Here is a 14540-nt window from a genome sequence, read left to right on the forward strand (position 1 = left end):
AGAAAATGGTCTGGAGGGAAGCAGATGGATGCATCCCGGGCACGGTGTTCCCATCACTCATTACATTAAGCTGGACAGCAATACCGGAACAGAAACACCGTTTTTCCTCCAAAAAGCCAAGCTGTTTGAGGCATGATTAAACACTCACTGAGGTTAGAATTCATGAGAGCAAGAGCTGACATCGTGGGCTCCTCAGCCGAGCTCTGGAAGCCTGGAAACAAAAACCAGAGTGGCAGACTACCATGAAAAACAACTCTCCCTTTGCTGGTCACCAGTGTTTTTTCTTTTGATAACACACACTACTTTCAGGAAGTCCTGTTTAGCTAGCAGATTTCTTACAGAGTAATAAATTCCAATTTTCTTTATCTAAATAAATTCTACTTCAGTCGGCAGCAGCTTTACGCACAGAATTAAGTGTTTTGGCTCAGTTACTACCTGGGAGAAGGAAGCTCCAGTGGTGCCATCAAGCCGTATTTGCCTCTGAATTTTTCACTAGCGATGAGCTGTACAATGAAGATTTGAAAGGCTTCCTGTTTTTAATTTCATAATCTGTTGGTTTTGAGCAGTGTTCTTTCTTTCTCTGGAGTTCATACATACCACAGATCTTACACAGCAAGATTCATACAGGCAAAATACAGTATCAAACCTTTGCTGTTGTCCAGCACCAGTGACTTTTTCCTACATTTTTGTGGCTAAAGAGGAGACACCTACCCAAGGTCACCTGTGACAGTCCTACAGAAGCATCAGCATCTCACCTCATTAAAAACAATACATGTTAATAAAAAATAGGTCTCACAGGTAGAAATGAGCCAATCCCTCTCCACACCTTGTGAATTTAAGCAACTCTGAAATTTCTAATGCAATGTCCCTGTGCTAGTGGACAGCAAGGATCCAAGTAAGGATCAAGGAATTAAACAGGGAAGGAGACACACCAAATGCTCCTGAGCCTGATGCTCCACCAGAATCAGTCTCTCTACCATAGAAACAATAATCGGCTGTCACAAAGCAAGCCTAAACTTCCAAACCCACTGGAACTTTGGTAGCTGTTTCCATTAAAAGAAATAGTCTTTTAGTAAGTTAGATATTTTAATATCCAGTGAATGCAGTGCTCCATTACTTGTTACATCAATTTCAATTTTACCTCTTTGAATTTAGGCCCAGCTTTTCTGCAAGTTCCCAGTTTATGTATTGGAACATTTCAGGCAGAGAAAGCTGAGGCTGTTGAGCCTGGAGGTTACAAGGACGTCTCACAGCAACATTCCAGTAACTGAAAGGGGTCTGCAGGGAACCCAGGGAGGGACTCTTCAACAGGAACTGCAGTGATAGGATGAGGGGAAATGGGTACAAACTGAAAGAAGGGAGATTTAAATTACAATTGGGAAGAAATTCTTTCCTGCGAGGGTGGTGAGACATTGGCACAGGATGCCCCAACTCTGGGAGTGTTCAAAGTCAGGTTGGAAAAGGCCTTGAGCAGCCTGGTCTAGTGGGAAGTGTCCCTGCCCATGGCAGGGGATTGGGACTAGATGATCTTTAAGGTCCCTTCCTAATCCTTATTCTCTGATTCTATCATAAAGCTACATACAGCCTTTCCGGGGAAAATTAAGACTGGAAATGTGGCAAGGGACTGTAAGCTCGGGAATGGCTCATATTTCTGTTTACTCCTTCACAAGTGGTACCCCCTATGGAGAGCAATACATCCCAACTGCTTACTACCTGGAGAGAATATTAGACTTTCCCAATTGGATAAGGGGTTTTTAATTCCAGAGGTAACCTAACACTGAGCCATCTCCACAAAGTCTCTGCCCTGCTGACATTCATTTTTAATAACATGGGGGTATTTCAGAGAGTGCCAATAATGTGACAGTTATCAAAGGGCAAGTGAAATGACTGGGCAATTACAGGGCATTCACCTGACATCAAGCCCAAGTAAAAATGGAAAGATGGTATCTAACTAAAGTGATCATGAATCAAAGGGATAAGAAGAAATACAATGATTTTCCAGAAAATTGGCTGTATCACACAAAGCTGATCTCATTCTCTGACAGGATTACACATTTGATTGATAAGGTAATAGATTTTCAACAGTATGTGACAAAATACTTCAACTTCCTCATGGTACAGTATTCAGACAGCAAATATTAAATGGGCTAAGAAAAGGCAGATTAATTGAGGAATATCTAATCTGCTCGAGTAATTCTCAATTTGGTACTATCAGAGTGTTTCTAATGGGGGAATCCTCTTCTCCCAAAGTTCTTGAAGGAAAATGTTGACATAAATCACTACTCACAGACCTGTGGAAAAGATTAGCTGAGGGAAAGATAATGAGGCCTGAACAAGTCAGATATGGTGCTGGCTCCTGTGGCTGACTGGGACCCATAAAACTTCATAAAGCTAAGCAGGACCTCAGAGAGGTGGGAATGGGGAATGTTGCCATTTGGGATGGAGAACTGCATCATGAAAAGCTGCAAGTCTGAGAAGAGTCAAACAACAAGAGTTCCCAGCCCAATTTCATGGTATAAAAGGCCTAAATTGATCTTTAGATGTGCAAAAAGAGGGACAGGGAATAGGAATCAGTGATTTTTGCCTCTGTAAATGGCACTGGTGGGACCTATGCTGGAATATCACATCAATTTCTCCTCTGTGAACAAATGTTTTAGAAGATGTTGAAAAATTGACCTACTGCAGAATAAAGCCACAAAATTGACTTAAAGGCTGGAGAAAATGCAGTGAGAGCCATAAAAAGCTTGTTCTTCAGAAAAAAAGATGGAGAGGCTACTTGATCACAGTGCATTAGTGTCTTCATGGGGGGGAAAAAACAGGTATGAATAGTCTAAACGAATCTGCTCCTTAGACAAGAAGCAGAGCCTGGAAGTTGAAGCTGGACCAAAACAAATGAGGAATGAGGCACGTGTTTCTACCCACGAGTTTTAACTACTCCATGAAAAGTTCAGAGAGCAGGCAGATGTACTCTGCAGACTAAATGCCTTCCCCAAAAACACTGTTAAGCCATTCAGATGTCAGCAGGCCCTGGGCATGCAGGAGATTAAATCATACGTGCCACAGCATCCGATTCAACAAACCAGTGTTTTCTGCTGGCATCATTCCCCGTGAATAAACCCAAATTTTTGTAACAAATTGCTGAACATTAAAATCATCATTAGATGTCAGCTCATTTCCATTTCCAAAATTTATTCTCATGCATTGACAAGATTAACAGTGTAAAATTTATGCTCAGCTTGTGCTTTTGTGGCTGTCCTGAATCTTGTGAAAAGGAAGATTTTTATTTTTAATAAAAAGCTTTTTTTTTTTTTCTGCTGGACACGCTTTAGATTTTAGAGCAAGACTCTGGAGCACTCTAACTCCAGTATAAAGGTAAAACATTAATTTTATACCAGTTAAATCTCCAGTACTTAATGAAAACGTAGTCTTACATGCTTTTATTTATGATACTTCAAATGTCTATAGAAAACAGTAATTTATTACTAAACTGATGTTAGTAGTCACATACAATGTGTGACTATCCATGTTACATTTGCTTTATCACACTAAACCTTTTGTAATGTCACAGAGAATAGTGGGCATCACTTCAAAACTTATGTCAGAATTATGTTCATTAGAAACCTTAAATGCATTAGCAATTTGTCCTTCCCCATCACCAAAATCAGGTATCACTGTTCTTCCAGGCAGCCTCCACACAGAAAGGATTCTACAAGGTGCAACAAAGTCAGCAGGACAATGCCAGATCTTTACAACAAAACTGTAGCTGGGGCTTTGGAGATCATAAATAGGTTCTTAGCTAAAACATTATTTTCTTTTCCTTCTACAGCAGAAAGATTCCTTCTTAGAAAACTAATTGAGTCCAAATTTAACATAATTCCTAGGATGAATTAATCCTCTATGTTCTGTTTCACTGCCTTTGATGAATAAATATTTCAAAGGGAGTCCTTTTGAAATTTGACCTTAAGTCTTTCCTTCCTCCCAATGCAGTCCCAAAGTGGACAGATCATCTTCCACAAACTCCTACTTTTACAGTTGAGCATCTCTGGGTTATGGGACAAATCAATGCAAAAGGATTTTCTCATTTCCATAACAAAACCAGGATGACAAAATGGTGTGAGAGCTCCACCCAATCCAAGGGATTTGTGCATTTCTCACATGTACTCTGCCAAAATCCAGAGTGCCGGAGGACAGAAGCAAACCCAGCACACCAGAGCAGTCCAGCAAAACAGAACCAATCCCACTTTGTTGGTCAGCACATCCTGGGTCTGCATCACTGACACCCCAAATGTGGAGCTTAAACAACCTCTGCCCCCAGCCTGCCCCAGCCCTGTAACTGGATGTGAGGAGCCTTTGAACACCACATCACCTTTTGCACCTCAGCCTTGAAAGCAGCATTCTTCCACATCAGCATTCCAGACCAGCCAATCTCAATGCAAATGGCCAGGTTCACACTAACATTCCACTAAAAGTGATGAATCCATTTCAAATCTTAGCTGCTTAACATAATTTTAAAGGGAAAGGAGTTTTCCTGATATAGAAGTAAGGCTCAGTATAGCATAACTCAAATGCAATTCTAAAATAAATGGAATTTCATAGTAGTCACAACCATCTACTGGCAGTGGGTTCAACCAAAATACACTTCCTATGCAAATGATCACACTGGAAAAAAATGACTCACCTAGAAATGGAATGAGGTTGAATTAATTAGTGTTAAAGTTTATAATCCCTCATTTTTACATAATAGTTACATGACCACAAGTGAAGCAGAAAAGGAGGAGGAAAAAAAAAATGAAGTGTTTGGCTTCATTAATCAGTTCATAAGTTTACTGATTTAGTTTGCAGAATTTATTCACATGCAGCGCTGGCTTAAAACCCCATATATTACAAGTCCAAATCCTACCCAAGATACAGAATAAAAGGATTTAATTTTTAATTTATTTAAATAAATTACCTGAAGAGCTTAAGGAGGAAACAGAGAATGTGCAGCACTGCAAATTTAAGGAAATATGGGAAATTGGATTTCAAAACTACATTCAAGGCATAAACCAGCAGCAGAAGGAAGCAGCATTAAGCAGTGAACACTTGACAAATATGAATGTTGCACAAGCATCTACTAAGGCTTTAGGAACACCCACCCTAACTATTTCTTACTAAATCATGCTTTTGAAGTACCACTCAAAATTCACTAAGTATCTTGACAAGAATCCTTTTGTCAGTTCCCAAATATTTTGTCTCTTTTGACTGGTTATTTTTACAGCCACTGCCAGAAATCAGACCTGGATCTATTTTCTGTTATCATGGCCATTCTCACTCCTGAAAGACAGAGAGAGACACAAGACCTCACCCTCTACTTCCTTTATTCAGGCTGCAAACCCAAGTGTGGTGCTGGTACCTGCAAGGCCATTCAGGTCAAAACACACCCCCCCATGCTGAGCCCAGGCTCCCAGCAATCAGCTTCATTATTATATAACAGCTATTAAATTTCATATCTAATTGTGTTTTCAAAGCTGCATATAAAAGTGGAATTAGAGTCAGACATAAAGTTAAGTTACTACAACCCCCTTCCTCAACTATTCTTCTGCCCAGGAGCCCTGCAGCTTAAGGTACACAGAAAGGAAAAGAGGGAAATGTCCAGGGGTGTTCTATGTCCTACACCTCAAGAGTTCTTCTATAAAAAAGCAAAACAAAAAGCAAATCCAAAGTTGTAAGAACAACTTTGCTAAATAGAATAAACAGAAAGGAAAGAATATTTCCTTAAAAAAAAAAAAAAAAAACTCTAATTAGAAGCCATTTCTCTAATGAACAAACACTGAAAGCAGAAGTAGGACCAAACTGCTCAAAATAACTAAATAGCAAGATCCCAAAGTGTCACATCTGAGCTGCAAAACCAAGAAGGACTAGTAAGGAAAAGACTGTTTTCAGCCAGGAGGCAGCATTTCTTTTAAATACATTTTTGAAGGAGCTAAAGCTGTGTTTTCTTGTCATCTTTATTCAAGTATTTCACAGCAGTTATATTACAAATTACAGTAAAATGTTCAAAATTTCCAGAAGTTCAAAAAAAATTAAATAACTTACTTCAAACTAACGTAAAATGAAGTCAAAATGCAAAACATCAATTTAAACACAATTCTGAATAAAACTATAGAATCCAAAATATACCATAGCTGATGAAGGAAGTCTACTTAATCCACAAAGTAGACACACGTTAATGAAACCAAACAGGACGCCCCAATGTCTAAATAACCCAATGTACAAGATACAAAAGATGCAAGTACAAGCCCAAATTCAAGCTTATGTTGTGATTACAAAATAAAACAAAAACAAAATAAAACACTATCAGCTGCAGGGACCTGCCATTCAGGAGACTGAAGGTAAAACCAGCGCTGACTCACCAACTTAATTAAAAAAAAAAAAAAGGAAGACAAGATATTACAAAACCCAGTATTCCTATAAATACATTGGCATATGAGGAAATCAAGTAACAATACAGAAGACACAAAACAAAACAAAACAAAATAATCACAGGTGAGATTCAAGCTTGCAAATACAATTAACTCCAGAGCCATCACCCAAGAGCAACTATCACTCCAAAACAGCCCCCCCCACCCCAGGCCCCCAAAAAACCTCCTCCTCCTGGCTGGCCACATTCCATAGAGTCCAGCACAAGGACTCACACAGGAGTTTATTTGCAATTTTCACAACAAGAAACAAGGAAGAGAGGTCAATTTGTACAAACTCTTGCCAGTGCTATGTGGCAAAAAAAATAAAAACATACAAAGAGTAAACAAGTTTAGACCACATGGATAGATTAACAGCTGTTTTAACTCTATAACCACCAGACATCTGTAAAGGAAAACAAAAACTGAAGTGTGGTTATTTGGGCTAAGAAGGCGAGTATATCATTTTAGGTAAGCTGTCCACTAGAACATCTGATATTAGCTACGTTTCTCTAAAACAACATGGCAGCTCCTCAATTAGTAAAGTTGCCTCTTAATGATTTTTCCCAATCAACAACTGACAGTAAAAATTTTCCTTTAGAAACCTGACCTTTTAGAACCTTTTTTAATGCTAGGCATTAGCTTAAACTTGCTTTTTACACTCACTGGTGACTAAAATTCCCAACTGTTTTCTTTTATATAAATTTATTATCTTCTTAAAAATGAATGCAGTTTTATCTTCCACAAGTGCTGCTGTTACTTGAACAAAAACTTCTTTGAGTAAGTGAAACTGGAATAAATATTTTTAAAAAATTCTGCAGCAAGAACCTGAGACTTGCAAAAAACCCTTTTATCAGAAACTTGCTACAAAAAATCTGCTACATATCATTTAATCAAATCTTAAAGTTTGTAACAATTTCCATCAAAATACAAAATGCTGTTAATGTACCAGACACATAAATATCTCAAACAGGTATGATGCTAATAAATACTAAATGAAACATGGAAAAAAATCCCATAATCAAATCTGAGATCAAAGAATCTCATTTAAAATGTGTTTTCTGCTTGTTTTTGTTGTTTTTAATCGCACTTTCCCACCTAAAAAATACAGTGTTTCTGCATGGGTTGCATTTAGGTGTAACTAGATGTACATGAATGCTTAAAACCTTTTTCTGCCATTACCTACAAAGAAAAACAGTGGCATCTGGGGGAGAAAAAGCTCTAAGATAGACTGATGTTTAACCATAATGGACAAAGCACACTGGATTACTGCAGTAGCCCAAGGCCCACGTTTTCTCTCTCTGCAGCATTACCCTGGCATGAGCCATAGAGGTGGAGACAAGTCCCTAAGCCTGGGTTTGTACACGGGAGCAGCGTGATTACAGTCCTCCATAAACACTGTTGGTAACTAAAATACAAAAAGCTGAGGTAGCTCAGTATCTCTGCAGTAGTCTGTTTTCTCTGGTTAAAAACTAATCACACTGCGTTGCATATTTCTGGACAGACACTTCTGCAGCTACGTAGGGACAGTCACAATGAATGGTTCACGATGGGAACAGCAGCCAACTGCTCTAGAACACTTTGCACATGGGTGTGAATAAACCAGCCCAGGTAATGTTCTAACACCGAGCTTCTAATAAAACAGAAAAACTGCCTAGACTGTTCTCTCCAGTTGCCAGAAAGGAAAGGTGTTGAACTACACAATTCCAACCCAAAGAACTCTTAGAAAAGATGGATTCAAAAGGCTCTCTTCCAATCCTCCCCACAGTAACAATGCTTTGCACAGAACAACTTGTGAAACCTAAGAGAAGTTTTATTTTCAAATGAGGTTGGGCTCCAGGACTTTGACCAACTATAGTGTGTTCTTGCCTGCACTGCACAGTCCAAGCTATATTACAAACACAGATCTTCCCAACAAAACCTGCCAATATTTACCTTGCTTTCCCCTTAGAGAGCTCACACTGGAAAACAAGGACATGGTGGGAAAATGCTTCATTTTTAGCAACACAGAAGAGTTTCACTGTGTAACTTGTTTCTAAAACAAAATATAGACCAATGAAAAAGGAATTTCACCATTTTGGTAAAGTATGTGGCTTTTTCAGTGTGTCTTAGTTTAGTTCTGTAGAGTAAGACAGGCATTATAGAACCATAATACTGGTTGCCATCCAATGAAGAGAATACAATTCATCCTTTTGGAGATCTTCATTCTGCAGACAGCTTTCTAACATTGCCATTTGCTATAATCCAAACAAATTGCTTAGCCTTATCTTTCTCAATTGACTAAAAGGCACATTAAAGGCAGTTCTAGAGAGCCTCATCTTCAAATTACTGTACATCCAGTTACTCAAGATTCCTACCACAATGCATCACTGCCTTCTTTAGGACAGATTTTTTTTGTCCATAACCCCAGAGAAGAGAAAAATTGGAGGAAAAAAAATAAAAAAGGTTGCCTGTTTAAAAATATTCAACTTAGATCTGCTCTTTCCAGTCCTCTTGTATATGTTGGTCTTCACTTTGCCTGAAGTTTCCCCAAAGATAATGCATGTAGAGTGAACAAGAGCAGGAATGAGAACAGTTTCTGTAGCACCAAAAATCTCCAAGCTGTGGCATTGTATTCTTTATTTATATCAGATACAACTATATGAAGTTCCGTTTGGTTCTTGTAGGCTGGTTGGTTTCAGGTACCTGAGACAATAGCACCAAATTCAACAGAAACAGAAAGAGAGAGCACTTAAGACCAAGGCTCTGCACATACTTGGTGCAAATGGAAACTGAATGGCTCAGAGGACTGCTCTCCCATGAGCAGTTTGAGAGGAAAAACCCACCCATCTTGACGAGTTCACAGGAATGTTTCAAACACATGAACTGTTCTTTCCATCTCCTGTAAGAGACACAGACCATTAACTATTCATAAATACAGAGAGACAGAAATAGAGTTACTTTATGTAGTGGTACTTACTGTGATACTGTTTTTAATCTGAACAAATAAATGTATGGAAACAGATGTTTCTGTTTATTAGCTGCTATCTGCTAGCAAAATACGATAAAAGAGGGAACTCATTAAAGAAGTATTAATGCAGAAAAGCACTCTACTATGACAGTCCATGAGAAAATCAAGGCTTATTAGGGTCATTTATATAATTAATGTGCTCAATATATATTAGGAAAGCACTGCAGTGCCACACTGCATGAGTTCAAGTCTTACTGCATACTTATGCTGTTGGTGACCCAGCTGTAATCACATGTCTGCACAGTTTGGAAAATCAAAGTAAAGATTGGTCTCTACACACTCCTGCTGGACAAATGCCTTTTTAATCTACCTAACATCTTGCACAGACTTTCAACACATTTTTAGGTGAAGATGGCAGGGAATAGCATGAAAACTGTCTGAAAAGTATTCTGCAGGAGCTCTACAAAACCTCCCACTATGGCTTTTCCAGGTTTTGCTGTAAATTATTCATGGAGAGAAATATTTAGTGCTCAGTGATCCAACTGGAAAGTAGCAATTGTTGTCCTTTTCTCAGCAGGGCTGGTTATCAGTTGAATCAGCAAGCTGATCCAAACCCCTCTGCAGTTAGAACAGTGGTGATGGAGGAAATGCACACCCAGAGCTGGCATCAGCCTGTGCCAATGGTGAAATGACAATCTGTTGCTGATGTACAGGAGGCCTTGGAGGGCAAACACTTCAGTGACAAAGGATGATGGCAAGGCAGACACCTGGCTTCCACCATGCTGCACTGACCTTCCCAAGATTGTACTTACTGACCAAGAGAGAGTGTTCACACTTCTAAGGCCTTGTATGAAAGTCAGAATCTGCAAACTGCATGGAGCAGAGGGGGGTTTAAAAAAATACAACTGCAGCAACACTGGGTCAGGGTGCCTGTGAAACCACCACTTCACATCCACTGTTAAGTCTTGCCACACATGGAAACTGCTGCTACTCCATTTTACTCTGCTAGCATGTGCCTTTGATGTTGCTGTATTCTCTCCTCTTTTTCCTCCCTTCTTTTAGGTTAAATTCTTAATCCTGTTCTGCAGAAAGCATTCTTAGAAACCACCAGTTTCTAAGTTACTACACTAAGCTTTTTTCTTTTTACAGATACCTTCTTCAAAGTCTATTAAAGGTTTTGCCTGCTAGTAGAACAATAAATTGACAGATTAACAGTTTCTGAAAAGCCTATCTCACAATATTCAGAAAAAGAATAAAAGCAGCTGTACAACATCACCTCTATAAGCTGTGATTTGTCATAGTCTCTACGATGTCTGTAGATGCATTGACTGAGGAGTGAATACAATCTCTCAAGTTGGTCAACAGTCAGGTTGTCACTTTTCTTAACTACCACATCAAGCAGTTTCTGTTGGAACAACAAAAGGTGAAGTTAAGAGGATTTCTAGAATAATTTTTAAAAAATAAGGATAAATCAGAAAGGCAATGTCTCTGAAGCCCTCCTTCAAAGGGATATGAACCACACCCAGGTATCAGCAAGACCACTGCTTCAAGGTTTATACAAAAAGGACTTGATGTCTCTTTTCACTTCCCTGCTTACACCCACACTTTTCTTCTTGTCTTAAGATTCTTTTACTCAGTAAAGCTGGGGCACTGTTTGTTCTTTTGGAATGCTACTTCATCCTATTTCATCTTGGTCAGTCATTGTAACAAAGCAAACCCTAAAAACTGATTTGATGGCTAAAGCAGACATTTTTAAGAACTTATACTGGCAGGGGAAAAAAATACCACCACATGAAAACATTTGTACTTCCACAAATGTTGATAAACGGAACAAAAAAAGAGAAGGGGCTAGAAGGAGGACACAACACATGTAAAATTTTTCATAAAAAAGGTGAAAGTATTTTACATAGTAGCAAAGAGTGACATTTAAGACTTTTTTTTTCTCCTGTCATAACAATTCTATGGTTTCCAAAGAGATTATCATTTTCACTCCACAGAAAATGGGATCTAAATTTCATAGGTCACAGTAGGTCAAGCTACTTTTTACAACAGAAGAGATCAAATTTTGTTGTAACTTTGCTTAAAAAAAACTGAAAGAAAATTAACTAGGAGTCTATAATGCCAAAACATCAACACAAATTGCCCTTTGCTTTCCAATCCACTAAGTTTTCTCCAAGTATACCTACACAGGAAAAGATGAAGTTAACTCCCAATTACCAGGCACCCAGCAGCTCCTTGGTACCTGGCACGGCCAATTAACACATATGAGTACCTGCAAAAACGGCAATTAAGAGTGGACTGCTGTGTCATTACTGGATTATAATGGTAGTAATGATGGGACAGTAAGGATTCAGCAGTTTTATTAACTTTTCATCCACAAAACACTGATCGACAAATCATTTCCAAAGGTCACTACCATCATAACACTCGTCTGCAGTCAAAACTAAAGGAAATGTTGCTTCAGAACACAGAAAGGAAGCTTTTTTCATGAAGTCTGTTAATAGTTCCATTTACTTTTTCAATTCTGTTACCTTTAGTCTGTCATGGTCAACAACCACAGAGGGTAAGGGATCTGAAGGTTCCTCTGGAACCTGCTCCAAACTTGTGGGTTTTGCTTGCTCCACAGCAGTTTTTCGCGTTTTCTTACTTTTGAACAAACCTGTAAATTGAAAAACAATTATCAGCACTGTCAGTCCCACAAAATGCAGCCAATATTTCTTCAGTTTGATTTGGCTGGTTTAGTTTGTTGGGTTGTTTTGAATCAAGCAAGATTGTAGCAGCACACATTATTCATCAGCATTGCCGAATTCTGAATGTTTACAGGTGCACAAACCCACAGCTCAGAAGACACACACAAAACTGGCAATCTTTAAAACATAACTCTGCAGTGCCAACTCTGAATGAAAACTGAATTCCACTAAGAATCTTCTTATCATATCCAACAATAAATTAAACAGCTTCAAAGATAAATTCACACACTAGGAAAATGCTGAAGTTCTGCTTAAGTGAAACAAATCTTCATTTTTCTTTCTAAAGCATCCCATGCCTTCATCACCACAGTATTTCAGCATCTGCTCTACTTCAAACCTCATGCTTCTGTTACAAGTTTGTTTTCTTCCACCTTTGTATTCAAGCTATTGACCAATCCTGTTGCAAAGAACAAAATATTTTCCTATCTCCTTATACACTCCTTACATCTACTCACTATTTTTCTCCTCAACTATTTAAAATGCCTTTTCTTCTGAGGACCCCTGCATACATAACTCACCTACCAAATTCAGAAACATAAAGGCTCTTAACACATCATGCTCTTGTGATATTCCCAGAACCTTTCTTGTATTATTCTCCTCACCCTTAGAGAAAATATGTATGTACAAACACAGCCAACATGTACACAGTAATCTTCTCATAATTCAGATCTCTCATTAAAGCTCATTTACTTTGTAAATTTCAGCGCTAACTTTTGAAGTAAAGATTTCATTCTTTTAGATAATTCTGAAAGCTCATTAAAAAGGCAATCATGTATAAGGCTTCTATTTCTGTTCCCTGAGGAAACTATCTCTCTTGTCTTCAAAGGACATGGCCCCTTCTTTTATACACCACCAGGATTCCTTCTCCTTCCCTTATCTTCCTCCTGCACTGTTATTGTGTTCACTGTGACTCCAAAGCCAGATACCTTCTCCAACAGATAAACAACAATCTGCCTTTTGCTATGAATTAAAATGCTTCAACTTTGGCTATGAGCAAGTTTTTAAAGGAATATATTCTTTATTTCTATACTCTTTTACCCATTTTCTATGATACTATATTTCCTATAATAGTCTCTAACAAAGCTAGTCAATATCTATAATGTAGATAAAAATATAAATCAGACAGAATATACAGACCAAAATACGTATTACATTTATCGCTATTTATAATATTTAAAGTATTTAATTATTGTTTTAATGTTACCTCAGTATTTCCCACAAAGCTGACAAATATGAACAGAGTAGTGTTAGTGTGGAGATACACTTTCTTGCCTAAGATAAAATACAAGTCAAGATTGAACTTTTAATTTTTCTATATGGAATTAAACGCTGTAAGTATACTAAGAGTTTGAAATAAATAGTCAGTAATTAATAAAACATTACTATATTACTAATTGTAGCATAATATATTACAGTGAAAAATACACACATTAACTTGGACACTGAGATAAAGACAGAAACATGGAAAACAAGCTATACCTTCTTTATCTGCTTCAGCATCTTTAGTTTCAGCGTCTGTGCTCTGTAGTGTTTTCTCATTATTGCTGCAATGTGGTAACTCTGCTTTCACCAGATCAGTTCCTTGACTTTCACTGGAAGCTTCCATTTTCTCCTTTGGCTGATCTTCAGATAAAGATTTTTGCTTGTTACTAGACCAATCACTGTTGTCACAGGGTGAAACAGCATCAAGTGATTCTACTTTACCATTATGACAGGCTGGAACAGGTACACCTGCGGAGCTGTGTACAGATGTCTCTCCATTCACACAGTCCCCTTTCAACGTAGAGTCCTTCCTTAATTCCTTTACAGCACCTAGGGTAACACTGTCAGTTATTAATAGGGATTCATTTGAGCTCTCTTCTTCTGTGGATGCAAAATTGTTTTCCTTTCCTGATGTCCCATTGTTAAGCCTCTGCTCTGCATCTATATCCATAATATCACAAGAGGATTCATCATTTGTCATAGAGAGGTCTCCTGTTTCCTCTCCATTCTCCTCAATGCAGTCAGTGCTGATCTCTAGCTCTCCATTTTCCAGCAATTTACTGTCCTCACCATGATTTTCATCATCAGCAAACTTTGCATCATCTTCATCTTTCTTTAAATTATTGACTTTCCTCTTCTTAATAATGCCTTTGCCCCACTGTGAGCGCCGTCTCGATTTCCTCCTTATTCGAACTGAAAACAAACACACAAACACTTTTAGATGCCCAGGTACCCCTCAGTAAAGAGGCCAGGATATAAAAATATGGTGCTGTGTGAGGCAATCAGGTACTTCAAGGAAAAATAAGGCGTCTGCTGATTTGAATGCAAGCAAATTAGAGGCAACAAGGAATTTTAGAAGTATAAGGAGTAGACACTCAATCATCCGCTCAATTCCTAAACTATGGAAACAAGAAATTCCTA

The 14540-nt window shown here is 38.3% G+C and overlaps 1 protein-coding gene across 5 annotated transcripts in view; it reads right to left on the bottom strand.

Moving 5' to 3' along the window:
* Positions 1-5840: 5840 nt before the first annotated feature.
* Positions 5841-14540, bottom strand: part of ATAD2B (ATPase family AAA domain containing 2B) — a 73949-nt gene continuing 65249 nt past the window's right edge. For 2 of the 5 annotated variants that reach the window (XM_033055498.2, XM_033055497.2), the window contains exons 25-28: positions 13617-14312; positions 11919-12046; positions 10664-10792; positions 5843-9318 (exon numbers count right to left, since the gene is read on the bottom strand). In XM_033055498.2, coding sequence (XP_032911389.1) covers positions 9277-9318; positions 10664-10792; positions 11919-12046; positions 13617-14312 — 995 coding nt within the window. In that variant the 3' untranslated portion in view covers positions 5843-9276. Of the gene's footprint in view, positions 10793-11918; positions 12047-13616; positions 14313-14540 lie in introns of all 5 variants that reach the window. The other 3 variants (XM_033055495.2, XM_033055494.2, XM_033055499.2) reach the window with 2 other exon arrangements.

Source organism: Catharus ustulatus, chromosome 3 (genome assembly GCF_009819885.2).
Source record: "Catharus ustulatus isolate bCatUst1 chromosome 3, bCatUst1.pri.v2, whole genome shotgun sequence".
In the NCBI taxonomy this organism is placed as follows: Eukaryota; Metazoa; Chordata; class Aves; order Passeriformes; family Turdidae; genus Catharus; species Catharus ustulatus.